We start from the raw sequence: 19,595 nt of genomic DNA on the forward strand, positions 1-19,595 counted from the left end.
GAGGAAAAGATTTTTTTACACTTTTAATGGCTTGTTTGTGTGTTCAGGTGGCAGAGGCGATGTTTCCAACAGCAGAGAATACTTTAGTGGAGCTAATGAGAATACGAAATGTAGAAGCTAAGGAAGTTACCGTGAGAACACTTTCTGCACAAGGGGAATCTGTGGACTCTTCTGTTGCTGCCATTCCACCTGATCTACTGGTGCCTCCAATCCCTCACCTTAGGACTGCTCCCAAATCTAAGCCATTAGCAAGTGCCGGGGCCCCAGATACCAAAGATGAACATTTAGGTCCGCATTTAAAAATGGATGAGTCATGGGAGCAGACTCGTTCAGCATCCCCAATTCCTGGACACACGTTGGAGCCTCCTGCCCCCAACTTTCACAGCCCACTTCATGGAAGGAGATCTCCCTCGCCTAATCGAATTCTCCCACAGCCACAAGGCACCCCCGTCACAAATACTGTTGCAAAAGCAATGGCGAGAGAAGCTGCCCAGCGGGTTGCAGAGAACAACAGGGTAAGACAAACTCTTTCTTACTCACATAGTGACTTAGTTGCAAATCGTTTAGGGAGGAAAAGGGAGGTTTAAAAAGTAGGTTACGTTCTGTATTAGGGTTCCATTTATAAATACTTTATAAAGAGTTAATAATTGATTAATAAAAAGTTAATTGATTGTTACAGAGACCTTATAGGGCAGTAGGTTATTTATAACTACATCTTACAACTATAACACTTTCTACTGGTGGGCTTACAACACCAAGAACATCACATCTGTACACAGAATCTTATGTGAATGAAATCTATGAAATGTAAAGCTTACTTAATTGATTAAACCTTTTATAAACCAGTTATAAATTCAACAGTAATATAAACCATGAACAGAATCAATCCATGATGTCTGAAGGTATACTCTTACCATAATACTCAGAGATACTGTAACATGCTATCCTTTGATTGCTTTTCGATTAACCCACAGATGATTAGAAATGGAAATATATTTTTTAAAAATTGGACTTATTTTTGGCCAGTTAGGTTAAACATTTGGATGGCTCTCCATACAATGTCACTTGGGCTCCTTTCAGTTAAAACAAACAACAAAATATTAAGCCTCCAGAGCCAGCTGGTCTGTAACGAGAAAAATGCCAACAAAATGACCAACAAAAAGCTGTTTTCTGCTAAGCCCTTGAAGGTCACTAATGCTGAGTTCTCTGGCCTCACATATCAGACAGCAGGTTGCAAAGGTGTAGGGCCTTCATTCACAGAAATAACTGGGTTGGCTACAGTCTGAGTCAGTTTGCTGTGGACCTGAGTCTGACTGCAAATTAGTCCCAGAGAGTTAAGGCCCTGGAACAGACATCAAGAGAAGTCTGGTTGAATGCAGCTTCTAAGAGGGAGGGTAGTGAGAGGCGATATCTACCATCCCTTGTTACATCCCTACAACTGTAAATACCACACATGTAGGGCTTGTTACATCATCACTGACATATCAGACAATGCCAGATGTGAATAGGTAGTGCAGAACACTTTGTTCCTGTGAGTGCAAAGGGATGATGATTCATTTCATTAGAAACCAGCTGAAGAGCTGTAATGCCAAAGGCTAGCAGATTTCTTTCACTAACCTATCTCATCTGCTTGTTACTTCTGTGGGCAGAATTTGGCTTTTGTGTAACAGCATATCTGAAGTAAACATCTACCCTCCACATAAAGGGCTGAATCAACATGCACATCTCAAAGACTGATAACAAGCATACCCTTGTAGAGTGAGATAGGACAGGTATCCTTTAGCTGTTGCTTTCACCTTGCCCTTAAATTAATTTTCCTGGCAGTGTTAGGGCAATGCCCAGTACAGATGAACTAGACAGTCTCAAAAATAAATCCACCAAAAACGTCCCTAAAAACATTTGATTGTTTCCTATTTTGTACATGGGGCTTTAAAAGACTAGCTTTTAAAAAGTCAGGTGATACTCAGAGTTATATAGTTTACTATTAATAACCTTGCTTGAAATTCCCTGTGACCTAATTAAATTATTAGCACATGGGTGTGATACGTCAAGGCATAACTGTGCTTGACTATCATGCTGTGCTTTATTTACACACATGACAGTCCCATCCAAATTCCCCAGGGAACAATGTCAGAAATAGTGGAGGTGTATGGAGTGCTAGTGTATAGTGGCTTTGTCTTGATGAATAGTTAAAGTGATACAGTGCTGGAAGGTCTTTGGAGCAATCTATGCCCACAAATGCTTTAGGTAATGAAATGAGTTTCCTAATTAAAGCAATAATTAACAGCAGGGAGTGAGTAAAGTGAATATATAAAGTTCAGGGGAAAGAGGTTTAATTTTTTTTATGACATCATGAAAGCTATGGACAGGCAGGGTGTGTTTACATAGTACCCTAAACTTGAAATACGATTGTGTATCTTATTTCAAATGTATTTCAAAATAGCTTAGCTGAAATTTTGAAATGTCTACACAGTGCCAAATTTTGAAATATCACGCTATTTTGACATATCCCTTAAGCCTCGTGGAACAAGGGTTACAGGGATGCCAAAATAGCAAGCCCATTCTTTCGAAAAATATTTTGAAATAACAGGTACATTTAAAAGATGTGGGGTACCTATTTCCAGATGTACCCTCAGTGATAGAGATTTCACCTAGAGGCTGTTCCACAAAGCAGAGCTGCAAAGGAGAAGTATGGGATTGGGAAGAGACAGGTTCCCTGAAGTGGGATGGATTAAGTATTATAAGCTCCAATCCTGCAAAGCACTGAAATGTATGCTTACATCCATCTCTTCCAGAAGAGCATTTCAAAGAAGACAAAAGATGAAACTGTGCCCATAAAAGAAAAGTTGAGCATGTGCTTAATTTTCAGATTTTTAGGCACCTCAGGTACCTGAATATCTTGAAAATTTGGACTTCAGTGCTTTCCCTAAAGGGAGCCCTAACAACTAGGAGGGCAGTTGAAGATTGCATACTGAAATAGGTGACCAAACTAAGATTCTGCTTTTGCAAGTATTTTTGCATGGGCATAGCTTAGCCCATGAGAACACAATCCTATTGACCTTAGTGGAGCTCTTCAGGTCCATAAAAGCACTTGCCTGAAAGATTGAGGTGTAAGTCAAGTTAGCCCATTGATTCATGTAACATGGAATATTTTGATTTCTCTTATTTAACCTGCTATATACAATACTGAAAAAACCTGTTCATGGTATTTATTCCCTAGATAAAAGACACCTTTGAATGTTACAAAATGAATGCAACATGAGAAAAGCCACCTAGACCAATATACATTGATTAGCATCCTCTTCCTTGGTTTATCAAAACAAAGTGCACAAGCCTTACCTAATGGGACAGCTTATCTCAGCTCATGAGAATGAGATTCTAGTCTAAATTTAAATTCTCAAGAGGGTGGGAAGGAAAATAAAAACACCAAACCCAATTATATAGGGACAAGCAAGTTGGGAGACCAATTACAGTCCAGCTGGTCTTCTAAAAGGCAAATGACACATTGGAAAAAAGGGTCTGATAACCTGGGCACAAAAACATGTATTAAGGGAGCACAAGAGAACATATTTTGGAAGGCTACTGGAATTAGTGTAGAAGAGTTGGAGCAATGGTGATCAGCGAGAGAATGACATCAGTTTTAGGGAAAGGGACTGAGAGTTTTTGCAAAATCACTTGACATACAAAATCATGTATAGGCTAGTATTTAGTAGATCTTAAAAGGTTGGGTGCAGGGAACTGGACAGAAGTTCAGTGCTACATTCACTCTGAGGTAAACCAGGTTCTGCCAGCAATACCTATGGTACATAGTCTCCAGTAAGGGAAAGTCTCCTATCTATTAGGCGGCAATGGTGTAAGTCACTGGTGCCGCCATGTACATCTACTCAGAGGGTTGGATGGTGTGGAATAAGGAGGCTTGTGGTCAATAGGTTCTAGTGATTAATAGTGAATTTTACTCTTGTTGTAGAAGGTCAGCACAATGCTTGCATCTTCATAAGAACGTTTAAGTGAAGTGCACAAACATTGTGCCTAGAGCTGACTTTCACTATCTGTGCATTGCCTAGGCAATTTTGACCAATGGGACTCCTGTGGGATCCCCAGAAACAGATTAAGGAAAGAATTTAATGGAAATTAGAAGAAACCCCTTCTGGCCTGCTCAACAATGAGTATTCTGTGGATGCAAATTTCTGCACTTTTTAGTAAAGTGGCACATGGAAAAGGAGATACAGGGACCCCACGCGGCTGCGGCTTCAGTCCAGGAGCCTGTGGTCTGCTGGGGACGGTCCCCAGCAGACCACAGGCACCCAGATTGAAGCGGCAGCAGCGGCGGTTCCCCGCGCCTCTGAGGCTTTGCTCTGGCAAAGCCTCAGAAGCGCGGGAACCCGCCCGGTGCCCCTGGTCTGCTGGAGACGGTCTCCAGCAGACCAGGGGCACAGGAGCAGCTTACGAACGGGGCTTTCTCGCCCCGACTTCCAGGGCGAGAAAGCCCCGTTCGTAAGTGCGGATCCGACGTAAGTCGGATCCGCGTAAGTCGGGGACTGCCTGTATTGTTCTACACTTAGTCCTAACTCACAGGAGTTGAGCCACTGACTAGTAATGGCCACCATTAAATACAGCATCTTCAGGAAGGCACTCTGATTTTATGTCTTTTCTGAAACCATGCTGTCTTTTTTTTCATTCATGATTCAAAGAGCTCACACCACTTCCTGTAACTTCCAGGCATTCTTTAGAGATTACCCATCCAAGTACTCTCGCAGGCTGCGCTCGCCTAACTTTTGAAATGTGATGGAATTCTAGCACAGAGAGGTACATGCCACAGTGTAAGGCCTATGAGTTAAAGGAAGCAGAAGTCTGTCATTTGAGCTTAAGCCCTGGGTATATTTAATTATCTTGTTAGGTGTCATAGAGGCAGCAGACCTGGAATATTAACATCTCTTCCTTGATTTGCTGGAAACTATGGCAATGAAAGGGGGTGCCTGCTTTTATTTACCATATTGATGTTTTGCCAGATGGAGCGGAGGAGTGTGTTTAGCGAACGGAGTAATATGGCACATTATGCAAATTCAGATGAGGAAGAAGATGGCTACGATTCTCCCAGCATTAAAAGGAGAGGGGCTTCAGTTGATGATTTCCTAAAAGGCTCAGAGCTTGGAAAGCAGGTAATGCGTGTGACCTCACTATGGTAATAATATATGGAGCTATACCTATCTCATAGAACTGGAAAGGACCTTGAGAGGCCAAGTCCAGTTCCCTGCCTTCACGGCAGGACCAAGTACCAACCCTGACAGATTTTGCCTCAGATGGCCCCATCAAGGATTAAACTCACAACCTTGGGTTTAGCAGGCCAGTGCCCAAAACACTGAGCTATCCCAGGTGTGGAATATTTTTGAAAATATTTTATGAAGCTCAACACATTAACCAGAGCATTGTCATTCTGCTGACTGTCAAACCAAAATGCTCTGTGGCTAAGCAGGAAGACTTGTAAGCAGTTAGCTGAATAGGCTGTTCTACTTCTATAGCACTATACTGCCTCCTAGAAGTTGAAAGCACTTTTGCTCAGTATAAAGACTATTATTGTGCTTTATGTTTACCTATATTAACATGCTTTGAGACAGAAAAAAGCTTGGAAGTGTGTGTCATTTAAAAGCCATGATATGTCACCTAAACAAGCAAGGAAGCTAACACACTGTTCCAGGCATGCACGCAGCAGAGAGGAAGATGCTGTCAGAAGAATTTCCTAATCCCAGTCTTCAGCCTCATCCTACTGAAAGCATGACAGGACAATTTAACTGTTTACTTTCAAGTGAGCTGTACCTCTTATTACAGCAGCATAAAAAAATAGCTAGATTTTTTTTTCCGCATGATACAGTACCTTGTTGGCAGAATGCTCCGAGTTCTGATATTGGACATAATTAGAGCTGTGCAGCCTATTAATTTATTTAAAGTGAGTTTTGTAATGCAAGTTTCACTAGCAGGCTACAATTTCAGGCCTAACAGAGAAACATGTCTGCTACTTACTTCAGATTTAGAGTCTCTAGGAACACACAAAGACCACAGAGAAGGACCACGCAGACATTCACAAATGCAAAGTGTAGTCTGTTTTACAAGTTTTAGTATTATGTTATGATTACACAAGTCAGGGGGACCAACAGCCATCAGGGGCCACAGGGCAAGGTGAGACAAGGCTGGCTCCATGCCCCTGGAATGGGTGAAGCCTTGAGTGGAAGAAGCAGGGCCAGCCAACCATGCTGTGTCCTCCACAATCCTCTAAGTCATGCAGAGCACCTGGTTCAGTGCTCTAGTGAGCACCTGGTTCAGTGCTCTAGTGATGATTCAAAGGGACCCAGGGACTCCAGCCACTACTACGGCCGCAATAACAGCAATGGTGGCCTCTTTGAATCACTGGGCCCTGGAGCAACTGCCCCATGGCTCACTCTGTTGGCAGGCCTGACCCAAGCATATTGAAATTCTACGCAGACCTACACACAAGTTACAAATATGGTTACATTTACATCTTTCCATTAGATGATGTTAAAAACAAATTTGGAGGGAGGGGAAGAGGGAGGAAGGAAAGAATGAAGGGAGTGGCAATCACAAATACAGATTAAAATGCTATTAATGGAGATGACAGCTATAGTCCCTTTCTATAACTGTGTTAACATACTTTATGGATTTTTTTAAAATTTCATTTGTGATTAAATAGATTGCATCCCTTGAAAATCAAACTAGTCACTGGATCTGCCACAGACTTCCTGTGTGATTTTGAATAAAGAAATTATTATTTTAAAGTCTAACTACTGTTAAGGGTGTGCATGTGTATTTCCAGGATGGGGGGGGAGGGTCTCAAACACAATGATTTTTTTTTTTAAAAAGTATATTTAAATTACAAAAAGCAATATCTTATTATATATCACTTAGATTCTTCAATATTTTGTAACAAATTAATTGCCAACAAAGAATGTAATGGCATAATTTTTGCTTACATAAATTTGAGCTGATTGCATTACATGTCATCTTAGTAAATTCTAACACATCAATTAGAAGATTTTCATTAAATAATTGGTGTGTGTTTAATAGACTCCTCTGTTATTAAAGTGACAGCAGATAAGCAGCAAAGAGCCTGCTATGTAGCTGTGAAGCTTTGCTCTTGCAATAACAACTTTGACCATAAGAATGGCCATTCCAAGTCAGACCAAAGGTCCATCTAGCCCAGTATCCTGTCTTCCAAAAGTGGCCAATGCCAGGTTCTGCAGAGGGAATGGACAGAACATGCAATCAAATGATTCAGCCCCGTTACCCATTCCCAGTTTCTAGCTAACAGAGGAAAATGACAACATCCCTTACCCATCCAGGCTAATAGCCATTGATGGACCTAAACTCCATGAATGTATCTAGTTCTTTTTTTAATCATGTTGGAAGTCCTGGCCTTCACAACGTCCTCTGGCAGGGAGGATGAAAAAGATTAACCATTCTGAGTTCTAAGTAGAAAGGCACAGGAAGCAGGGCCAAACCTTGGATAATCTATACGCTATCACAAGTGTGGATCTTAGGAACACTGCTGCAGCCCCTGACGAACTCCCTTGTTTGGCAGGGCTAACTGAGAACAAGGTTTGTTTCACTGAAATTGGACTCAAGACACCATTGGAATAGTGTGGCTGAGAGTGAGAGCACCTGAACAAACTCTGGGAGTCTGTCATTTCATCAATGAACTGAAAGCATTAAATCATGGAGCATTACTTTCTTAAAATTATCCCTCCTGTCCATGCAGCTGAGGGAAATTGAAAGGATCTATGGATTTTAACCCAATCCTTTGGATAGCAAAGCAATAGAGTGTTTGTAAAGGGGCTGGCTATCATGGTCCTGAATAATAACAATACTTATCTTCTATACACAAATCACAAAGTATTTTACAATGGAAAGTAAGCATCATTATCTGCATTTAACAATAGGGGATGTAGAGGGTCCTAGAGCAGAAGTAACTTGCCAAAGTCATACAGTAGATCAGCAGCACTATTGGAAATAGAATAATAGCTTTCTGTCTCCAAGGCCATTGCCTGATCTGCTCGGCCAAGCTGGCTCCCATATGTAATGAAAGAAGGATTTTAGCATTAATAAACATCTCATACATCTGAGACATGCTGCAGAAATACACAATAAGATCTCTTATACCATTGTCTAGGGATAAAGTGTGTGCAAGTCTGCTGTAATATTTGGAAAGTGAGCACATTGTCACTTCAGAGCAATTGCTTTATGCAGACATTTCATTTCTGGAATTTTACAGCAGTTTATTGACAATTCATTATGGAATTATAGGAACTGATTCTTGTCTATGAAAATTATTTCCTCTTTAGTATTTCTTCTGGGCAAATACAGTAACTTCTGCTCCTTGGGAGTCTAGTATTTCAGTAATTTATTCTCCAAAAATTATTTTTCTGCTGCAGATAGGCAGGGCTCGCCGAACTGCAGCGAGCCCTGCTCGCCAGCTGCGCTGTCTGGCGATCTGCGCATGTGCAGATCGCCCGAACCCAGCTCTTCCGGGTTGTAATCTACTTGCCACGTTATTTGTCGAGCCCTGCAGATAGGTGTACTCCTGGAAATTGTCTCTACAATGTATAGTACTGCTCCCTTGATGCTAAAGGTGGGACTGAGCTATGTAGTTCACTATCGCTATTTGGATCCTAACCTTTGGTCTGGCCTATTACAGAGATGGGGGGCTAGATCTTTATCTAGCATAAACCAGTGTGCACTGGAATACACCAGAAGAAGATCTGTCTCATGGATTTAAATTCAGATTTGGAGCCACATTTCAAATGTCAAGTATATTCAATGTGAAATTTCTGTTTGGACCTATCCCTATCTTTAATTTCTATGCTTCAGACTTAAATTGTCTATAAAGATCTGTACTTTTTTCCTCATTTTGAGAGAGGGAACAGCACACCTACAGGATAGGCAGATATGTTATCTGCTACAATGAGATTTGCATTTTAGTTTTTACACAGTGCACATGCGAAATTTTTGGGCACATATTTTTCAAGTGGGTTCAGCATGATTGATTGTACAAGCCGATGAAACTGCTTAAAGATCTTATTCCAAAGTGTGATTTTGTACAGATTAGATGCTTCGTTTTAAAACTCTACCCATAGATGTAGAATCACGGTAAACTTTGGTTTGTTATCTGGAGTCTGGCTATAAATCATGACACCAGTAACAGAAAAGAAGAATTTACCAAAATTATTAAATGTAACACCAGCTATCCATTCCACCTAGCTGAAAGCACAGACAACTTAATTTAGTGGAACTAACTGTAGAAGGATATTAGAATACCAAAGTGAATTAATTCATTGACCCTCATCATCTAGTGAAAATGTACAATATAGAAACATTATGTAAGAACTAACTGGTGCTGTTGAAATCATGTAAGGTTTAGTGTAAGATATAGCAAACATCAGATATAACAATGAAGAGTAGCTGATGTGCAAATTAGAATTAATTATATTAACTAGACCCTTCACCAAATGATCAGGAAATCCACTGACAGATGTAGGGCCTCTGAAAATCAAGGGGGCTTTTTTAATCAGAGCCTTGTGCAATTTATAGTGCAGTAGACATGCAAGTGTAATGGTGCCCATTGTAGGTCCTCAAGCCAAGATTTCTGGATCTTAATATGATCACAATAATAAAGCTCTGTATATTATCTAGCTGCTTGGGCTATGTCTGCACTACACTGACGTATTGGGAAAAGGTATGCAAATTGCGCCTTCTGATAATTTTTTTGGAAGAGGCTTTTCTGAAATTTGGCCTGTCTATATTGTGCCAAATTTCGGAAAAGCCTCCTCTTTCGCAAGAGCCATTCTTCATCATGAAATGAGGAAGACAGGGCTTCCGAAAGAGTATGTCTACTCTTCCACAAAGAAAAGTGTAAGAGCAGACACATTCCTTGGATGCAGCAGTGTTTTTCCGGGATACCTCTGGTATCCCTCCCCCCCCCAAAAAACCATAGTGTAGACATAACCTTGATGGTTACAGAAATTTGCACCAGATTAGTGTGGCTTTACACAAGGTATGACTGCAATATTCAAGCTGCCAGTTGCTGCCATGCCCCTCATTTGTGGGCGCACTGTCACTTTGGATTTTAAACACAGCAGTCTTTTTTCTTTCCATTCCGTCTAATAGCCACACTACAGCCACGGCGAGGAGTATAACACAGAGAGCAGCAGGGGCTCTGACTTGTCTGATATCATGGAAGAAGATGAAGAAGAGCTGTACTCAGAGATGCAACTTGAGGATGGAGGAAGAAGGCGAGTCAGTGTTACATCACACAACACACTCAAGGTAAGAGTGACTGAAAAGGAGGACTTACACTTCAGAGAAGGGCAAACTTAATTAATTCATTTCCTTCCCTTCCTTCCTTCCTTGACGCTATCACTTTGTTTATCTGCTAAAGACTCTACAGTTCGCTGACCAGTTCTGGTATTCATCATGTAGAGTCCCCCTTATGGAGTCCTCTTAATTCTCTGGTATTAGCCAAGAGCTTCATATAATGAAGACTGTCCTTGGGCTATTAGGAAATTATGTGTTTTGCTTCAAATTTGCAGGAGGGCAGTCTTTCCTTCCAACTGTGCTGCACTACATTAGATTAGCATTCAGACCCTGAGAGAACTTCTGATGTGCGCATACGTTTGCATTTACGTACACACACATTTTTGTATTCAAATGTATTAATGACCTGGATGTAGGATAAATTGCACCCTCAGCAAGATTGTGGATGACACTAATCTAGGAAGAGAAGTAGATACATTGCAGGGAAAAGCAGGAGGCGGCTTCGGGTGCTCCCCCTCCCCCAGGCTGTAATTGGCCAGATCCATATGCTTGGTGGGCCAGATCTAGCCCACGGAGGACCTTTTGCCCACCCCTGTAGTAGGTGATTGGGCAAAAAGAAATCTGATGAGCTTCAACAAGGACAAGTGTAGAGTTCTGCACTTAGGACGGAAGAATCCCAAGCATTGTTACAGGCTGGGGACTGAATGGCTAAGTAGCAGTTTGGCAGAAAAGGACCTGGGGGTTATAGTGGATGAGAAGTGGGATATGAGTCAACAGTGTGCCCTTGTAGCCAAGAAGGAGAATGGTATATTAGGTTGCAGTAGAAGGAGCACTGCCAGCAGATCTAGATAAGTGACTATTCCCCTTTATTCGGCACTGGCGAGGCCACATCTGGAGTATTGCATCCAGTTCTGGGCCCCCCACTATAGAAAGGATATGGACACACTGAAGAGGGTCCAACAAAGAATAACCAAAATGACTTATTTTTTTCAGTCTTCACCGAGAAGTCTGATGAAGGCATGCCTAACATAGTAAATGCTAGTGGGAAGGGGGTAGGTTAAGACGACAAAATAAAAACAAAGAACAAGTTAAAAATCACCTAGAAAACTTAGATGCCTGCAAGTCACCAGGGCATCATAAAATGCACCCTAGAATACTCAAGGAGCTGATAGAGGAGGTATCTGAGCCTCTAGCTATCATCTTTGGAAAATCATGGGAGACAGGAGAGATTCCAGAAGACTGGAAAAGGGCAAATACAGTGCCCATCTATAAAAATGGAAATAAGAACAACTCAGGAAATTATAGACCAGTTAGTTTAACTTCTGTTCCAGGGAAGATAATGGAGCAAATAATTAAGGAAATCATCTGCAAACACCTGGAAGGTGGTAAGGTGATAGAAAACAGCCAGCATGGATTTGTAAAGAACAAATCATGACAAACCAATCTGGTAACTTTCTTTGATAGGATAATGAGTCTTGTGGATAAGAGAGAAGTGGTGGATGTGGTATACCTAGACTTTAGTAAGGCATTTGATACAGTCTCGCATGATATTATCAATAAACTAGGAAAATACAACTTAGATGGGGATACTGTAAGGTGGGTGCATAACTGGCTGGATAACTGTACTCAGAGAGTAGCTATTAATGGTTCTCAATCCTACTGGAAAGGTATAACAAGTGGGGTTCCGCAGGGGTCTGTTCAATATCTTCAACAATTTAGATATTGGCATAGAAAGTACACTTATTAAGTTTGCAGATAATACCAAGTTGGGAGGGATTGCAACTGCTTCGGAGCATAGGGTCATGATTCAAAATGATCTGGACACATTGGAGAAATGGTTTGAGGTAAACAGGATGAAGTTTAATAAAGACAAATGCAAAGTGCTCCACTTACGAAGGAACAATCATTTTCACACATACAGAATAGAAAGCGACTGTCTAGAAAGGAGTACGGCAGAAAGGGATCTAGGGGTTATAGTGGACGAAAGCTAAATATGAGTCAACAGTGTGATGCTGTTGCAAAAAAAGCAAACATGATTCTGGGATCCATTAACAGGTGTGTTGTGAGCAAGACACGAGAAGTCCTTCTTCCACTCTACTCTGCGCAGGTTAGGCCTCAGTTGGTGCATTGTGTCTAGTTCTGGGCACCGCATTTCAATAACAATGTGGAAAAATTGTAGAGGGTCCAGAGAAGAGCAACAAAAATGATTAAAGGTCTAGAGAACATGACCTATAAAGCAAGGCTTAAAGAACTGGGTTTGTTTAGTTTAGAAAAGAGAAGATTGAGGGGGGACATGATAGCAGTTTTCAGGTATCTAAGAGAGTGTCATAAGGAGGAGGGAGAAAACTTGTTCATCTTGGCCTCTGAGGATAGAACAAGAAGCAATGGACTTAAACTGCAGCAAGGGAGGTTTATGTTGGACATTAGGAAAAAGTTCCTAACTGTCAAGAGTAGTTAAACACTGGAATAAATAGCCTAGGGAGGTTGTGGAATCTCTATCTTTGGAGATATTTAAGAGTAGGTTAAATAAATGTCTATCGGGGATAGTCTAGACAGTACTTGATCCTGCCATGAAGGAAGGGGACTGAACTCGATGACCTCTCGAGGTCCCTTCTAATCCTAGTGTTCTATGATTTTATGATTAGGGGGCTAGAGCACATGACCTATGAGGAGAGGCTGAGGGATTTGGGCTTATTTAGTGTGCAGACGAGAAGAGTGAGGGGGGATTTGATAGCAGCCTTCAACTTCCTGAAGGGAGGTTCCAAAGAGGATGGAGAAAGGCTGTTCACAGTAGTGACGGATGGCAGAACAAGGAACGATGGTCTCAAGTTACAGTGGGGGAGGTCTAGGTTGGATATTAGGGAAAACTATTTTACCAGGAGGGTGGTGAAGTACTGGAATGGGTTATCTAGGGAGGTAGTGGAATCTCCATCCCTAGAGGTTTTTAAGACTTGGCTTGACAAGCCCTGGCTGGGTTGATTTCATTGGGACTGGTCCTGCCTTGGGCAGGGGACTGGACTTGATGACTTTCTGTGTTCTTTTCTAGCTCGATGATCCTATGAAATATTCTGTGAACATCCTCTCTATATTTCTGGCCGTTTTGGAATTACCTCCCCTCCCGCCCCGGAAGCCTTCTAGCGCATGCTAGTAAAGGATGAGAGGAATTTTATTCACTGCAATATGGATTCCCAATATCCTGGATAAAGGGCATAGTCCTTAATCTTGGTGTCACAATCACGAATGAGCTTCTGGAGCCATAGAAAATGATGGCAAACATATGTCAGGAATGAGGTCTCCAAATACTGCATAGGAAAATTCAACCTACAAGATGATTGTATTCATCTAATTAGAAAACACAATGCAAACACTAAACTTTCCCAACATAGAATTTCTATTTTGTGTAATATGACATACAGTAACTGCCTCTTATGTGCATACTTCTACTATGTTAAGATGCTCCTTCTTTAACAAGCCGTATCACTGAAACTATACAAAAACCTACAGGTGGTTCTTCCCACAACCAAAATATCATGTTACTAACAAACATTTAATACTCTTATGTAAACACATAGGCTGTGTCTACATTGGCGCGATCTTGCACAAAAGTGGCTGCTCTTGTGCAAAAACTTGTTGCCTGTCTACACTGGCCGCGAGTTCTTGCACAAGTACACTGACGTTCTAATGTATGAAATCAATGCTTCTTGCGCAAGAACTCTGATGCTCCCACTCAGGAATAAGCCCTCTTGCGCAACTGCTCTTGCGCAAGAGGCAAGTGTAGACAGGCAACAAGAGTTTTCTTGTGCAAGAGAGTGTTGACACGGGCATGGTTGCTCTTGCGCAAAAGCACATGCCAGTGTAGATGCTCTCTTCTGGAAGAGATTTTGCACAAGAACTCTTCCACAAAAGAGTTCTTGCGCAAGATCATGCCAATATAGATGTAGCCATAGGGATCTTGTAACCATTGGTATAACTCACTCACTAGGCTAGTGAGTAGGCCACATGAATGGCCCACTGTCTCAATGGGTCACAAAACTGTTGTAGCCAAGATGGTCTCCTGAGATAAGATAGTTTTGCTAACTGCTCTTGCACATCAGCCTTTTAATCCAATGTAGAAGGAGCACAGATTATAACAATGTTGTGTGCAATCTGCATGCACCTCACTTCACGTGTCCTTGCTTTACATGTGTGTCACTTTTGTAATACCTATGAGGATGGAAATCAGCAGAATTTGGACTCTTGGTGCATGAGCAATAGTAAACAATATGTCTCATGGGCCACACATAGAGACCCAATGGACCTCATGCAGCCCATGGACCTTAAGTTGTCTATGACTGCATATATATATTTTATACACAGACCTAAAATGTATGCCATTTATAAAGAGATATTATCAAGTACGTTTCAGAAAAAAATGCATTCTTCTGTTTAGTATCTTCATAAAAGCTTGAAAAAGAAATGGCTCTCACTGCTGCTAGGCAAACACTGAATTATCCCTAAACCTGTCTGGTTCTTTATGAACCAGAAGCAGATTTACTACTACTATTTACATCCACATTAACAGTACTGTCAACCCAGCTCTAAACACAAGGACCAGATATTCAGGTGAGGTAAATCACTAAAGCTCCATTTGATGTCCATGAGTATATACTGATTTAATGCAAGCTGTGGATCTTCTCCAAGGTTTATTGTTAACATCTGCTAGTTGATTGGCTGTGCAGAAGCTGAATCTAGTAGGGCAGGGGAGTAAGTTTAGAATTTGGAGGACACTCACCATTGCATTTATGGTTCTAGAATTAAAATACTTGAGTGTCCCTCTTTTGCTAGATCCAATTCATCTTTATAGCTGCAGTAATTAAAAAAGAAACAGAAAGCATATTAAGCAAACTGAATTCTTTTAAATGTAGATGTGATTTGCATTTGAAAGTACACCAGTTCATGCACTTTGAACTATGATTGCAGGTAGCTCATTCCATTTTTTCTGTATCAAGTTTTGCCTCATGCAAAAGGGAAGTGTTCCATGTACAAATAAGTGACTTACTTTTGTGTACGGTTATTATTCCCTTCACTTGCCCACAATATGTAATTTAGAAGGAGATCCAAACTTGAATATTAGGTGGAGGTATCCATGAAACTTAAGGATGTTTAGAGTCTGATCAGAAGTATTTCTAATGCACATTTCTTTATATTTTTTCAATATTTATGACATCTTTTAAAAAAAGCTCTAGGAATACACAATTAAAATCTTTATTAAAAAACCCCCACACATATATCATAGAACCTCAGTGTTACAGACTTCTCAGAAATGGGAGTTGTTTGTAACTTTGAATAAAATGTAATGTTTCTTTGAAAAGTTTACAACTGAACATTGATTTAATGAAGTTTTGAAACTTTACTGTGCTGGAAAAATGGCTGTGTTCCCTTACACTGTTGCTACCCATATGTAGAAATGCTGCACGGGCCACTGCCCTTCTGTTCAGGAGTCCCAAGCTCATTGCAGTCATTAAGCTAAGACGGAAAGAGAGAGGTGGTATCAATGGCCAAAACAGAGAAGGGCTCCATAGTTCAAAGGCAGCGCCTCTTAGCTTATTAATCTGGATATCCCAGTATCTGCTTCAGAGTACCAGAAAGACATATTTGCATAGGAACCTTCAATTACATGATTTTTTAAGCTAAAGTGTGGCTTTTATTGTAAGCTAGTCAGATTTTATCCAAGCCATGATAGTTAATACTTACATTTGGTATGTAAATAGACTTTTATAAAAGGTTGCTTGTCCAGTAATTAAGCAGATTTAGGATGCTATATCCAGTGTGGATCCAATGGCTGCAGGTAGCCCACAGTTCTCAGGGGGGTGCTTTTGTTTTTGGTGAAAGCCAAGGTTAAAGAGAGTGTATTTTTAAGAGGTTGTGGATATCATGCAAACTCCTTCTGACTTCATTCCTGCCCTGAATTTGCTGTCTTCAGCAGGATGGCAGTGTGGAGTTTCTTGTTAATAACCTAGGATGCTTTAACAGGTGCAAAGCAAGAAAGCTCTGCTGTAGAAAGTTTTCTGAGACATGCTCCACAGATGAAAAAAACCCCAGCTTGGCATAGCACACAAAGAACCCTAAGCAGTAGTGCCATATTCTAACTTCACTTCTACCCTCACCTGGCTAAACTTGTATGCAGCTTTTATTGCTTTATGTTAAATGCATGGATTTGTTCTTGTAAAAGCATCACAATATCAGCTGTGTTTGTACGGACCTCCTTTGTTATATCTGACACCAAGCAACTTAATCATGTCTTTATTTTCAGATTCCTGTTCAGAGCATGACATTCCCCTCACTGAATAAACTGCATGCCTTCTGTTTGCCATTGCTCTAAAACTAATTCTGTCTTTATTTTTCTTTCCTTCTCCCCCCTTTCCCTCCCATTTTATTTTTATCATGCATTGTTTGTTTCCCACCTATTTTTTAACATCACATATTGTTAAGGAATGCTCTAAGAATAGGACCACTGAAGCTGCTTTTTTGGAACAGCCTGAATTTTCACAGCAGATACACCACAGTAAAAGGCTTTTCAGTATCCCAGAAGTAGCCGAAGATGATGTTGAATATTCTGAACTATTGCACAAGCAGGCTTTAGGTGTGCCCTATAAAATGAAATCCAGGGTAGCTAGACCCTACAATCAAGACAAACAGCACACCTTCTGGTACCCATCCAAGCACAGGGTTTCAGCCATGGAGGATTTGACTTCAGAAGACAAAGGATATAACTACAGTCGATCCTTAACGAGAAGCCCTGACAGTGGACTAGACTGTGGAAGTGAGGAAGAAGAATCTCGTTTTAATTTCAGAAGTGCTTATGATTTGATTTCTGCCAACGTTACACCTACGTGTGCAGAGACTGAAAACTGTTCATGCAGAAAAAGCATAAGACCCTTGCTTGCTCGCAGGAAAACATTAATCAGGCAGAGCAGCATTGAAGAAGACTTTGGTGACATGGGTTCTTCCTTTACAGAGCCTAGAAGTGAGGAGGCCAAGACCAGTTATGAGAGGAAGTATGAGACTCAAATATGCAATAGAACAGATACCAAAGATGTCCAGCGAGCATGGAAGATCAACTTACAAGTGAATGACTCTAGGGCAGCTGTTCCACTTGCAGAGCCATCGCACAGAGATGCAGAAGACTCTCTGGTGTGTGAAATAAAACTTCCTTCTAACATCTGCCTGTTAAATCCGTCTCTTCTCTTTCTTTTCTCTCCCTCTTCCCACTTCTTTTGATTTTTTTTTCTTAAAATCCATCTTTGGGACCTATCTACTGGTGGTTGTTTTATTTCTTTCCTTTCCTCATGATTTTTTTATTTATTAAATCTGCATTTTGCTTCTCCATATTCTTTTGTATCACACTGACATCAGTTTAATTTGCTTTACAACAATGATTTCCCCACAGAACCAATTACAATAATTGCTGCTTTTGTTAAAGGACAACTGAATCTAAATTTTAATTAAGGGTTAGCTGAACTATAATTTTCCAGAAATTAGTTTAACTTTAAATGACTATCCGAATACTGTATTAAAAATAAGAAAATAGATTTTATTTTTAACTGGAAAAAACATTTTACCAATTTTTATTTTTATGGTCTGTCTTAAAGATTCCATTTTGTCATGTTGTTTTTGCTCTCCTCACTCCCAGATATGCAGGAATTGCTCTTCATCTTCAGTCCTTCTCTCTGGGCAAGTACAAAGAAATATCTCCCCCCAGTGACAGTGACCAAGCAAGCTTCTTGGAGTCACAGGATTCATCGTGTTTCCATTCTTCACCTACTTTCTGCACTGTCACGTCTTTGCCCTCTTTTTTAGACCATCTCTTCTTGCCTTTGAAGTTGCAGACTGCATCTCTGCGTGAGATTGCAGGCAAACAGCTTCTTCCAGAGAAACAAGCCAATGTGGTGCCACATCTTAATCCACAGGGGTGACTCTGTGATCCTGCCTATTTTCATTTCAATATGTTAGTGCACAAGAGTGCTTCTGTGAACTTGCATCTTTAGGCATCCCTGAGCCCAAAGAAAACTAAACAGGTTTTTTACCCTCTCAGTCTGCAACTGTCCAAAGACTGGATGTCTCCAATCTAAGGTCCTGTGTAGGAGTAAATACAGCTGCTGCTTCACACCTACTCCAGTAGTTTATTTTGAATTGATCATTTAAGTTTTCCTATTAAAATTGGTGCCAATACTGCATTTAATCTCAGTTGTTGAAAAAGAGATCCTGGAAAGCATTAATATAACAACATTTATTGCAAATTAGTGAACAAAAAGAACACTAGCAGTGGTGTGAGGTGAAATTTGTATGAATCTCTTCTGCAAGTATTAGTGAATTGAAAAGCCTGTAACCACAGAAGGCCTTTTGAGAAGAGCAGTGTTCTCAAAGACTCCACGAGATTAAGGACATATGCTGATGAATGTGCTGCAAACTGTGCAAAACAAGATAGCTAAAAATCCAAATGCACTGACCTGAACAATCGTATTATGACCACATAGCTTTAATGCGAGTGGTTTTAGTCCTCTTCTGCGAGAGTTAAAAGTACTCTGAGCCAAGTTAGCAGCAACGACAAAGGCAAAAGAATGTTTCCAAAATTATTTTCTTTTTTTGTTCTAATGCGTGAGTGCTGTTTACAAACTGTGCGTGCCATTTTTTAGGGAACCATTTTCCTTTTGCAGGTTTAGAAGGCATCAATATAACTTTTCAGCTAACCTTTCAGTTAAAAACTATGTTTAGTTGCCTTTAGAGCTTATGTTTTGGACAGTGATTGACATTATTGACCTGCCATTTTAATGCACCCAGCTGTGTAATTTAAAAACCTGCTTTTGTTTTTTAGCTTTTAGGTAATCCAGCATCCACTGGACGACCTGACAGGGTGGAGCACACGGGTCGAAGGTTGTCTCATGCCAGTGGAGTCCCACAAAGGTCTCGACCAATGTTGGTCCCTTCTATTGGTTAGTTGGCCTGATTGGTGCATTTCTGTTCTTTACAACTGCTGAGCTGGGGGACTGGTAAAACAAATCAACAAAGCCCCAAACCCTTCAACCATAACTCTAAATCCTTTATATAAGGTGAACTAAGATTGAAACCAACTCTCTTAGGTTAAATGAGTGTACTGGAGATTCATTAAAGATCTGAACCAGAACCTGATGAAGTTCAGTGGGAGTTTTTCCATTGATTCCAGTAGGCTTTGGATCAAGACCTAGGCTTTGGTTGGTGATAGCTTCAATTTAAAACCCACAGTCGACAATTCATTC

General features: G+C 40.7%; 1 protein-coding gene across 8 annotated transcripts in view; it reads left to right on the top strand.

The window, feature by feature from the left end:
• The window catches only part of RIMBP2 (RIMS binding protein 2), a 494,858-nt gene that overhangs the window by 439,363 nt on the left and 35,900 nt on the right, over positions 1–19,595 (top strand). For 5 of the 8 annotated variants that reach the window (XM_089775165.1, XM_089775167.1, XM_089775168.1 and 2 more), the window contains 4 exons: positions 48–515; positions 5,010–5,159; positions 10,174–10,332; positions 19,175–19,292. In XM_089775165.1, the coding sequence (XP_089631291.1) occupies positions 48–515; positions 5,010–5,159; positions 10,174–10,332; positions 19,175–19,292 (895 nt within the window). Of the gene's footprint in view, positions 1–47; positions 516–5,009; positions 5,160–10,173; positions 10,333–16,791; positions 17,494–19,174; positions 19,293–19,595 lie in introns of all 8 variants that reach the window. The other 3 variants (XM_089775164.1, XM_075898437.2, XM_089775166.1) reach the window with 1 other exon arrangement.

This window comes from Pelodiscus sinensis, chromosome Z (genome assembly GCF_052426305.1).
Source record: "Pelodiscus sinensis isolate ZL-2025 chromosome Z, ASM5242630v1, whole genome shotgun sequence".
In the NCBI taxonomy this organism is placed as follows: domain Eukaryota; kingdom Metazoa; phylum Chordata; order Testudines; family Trionychidae; genus Pelodiscus; species Pelodiscus sinensis.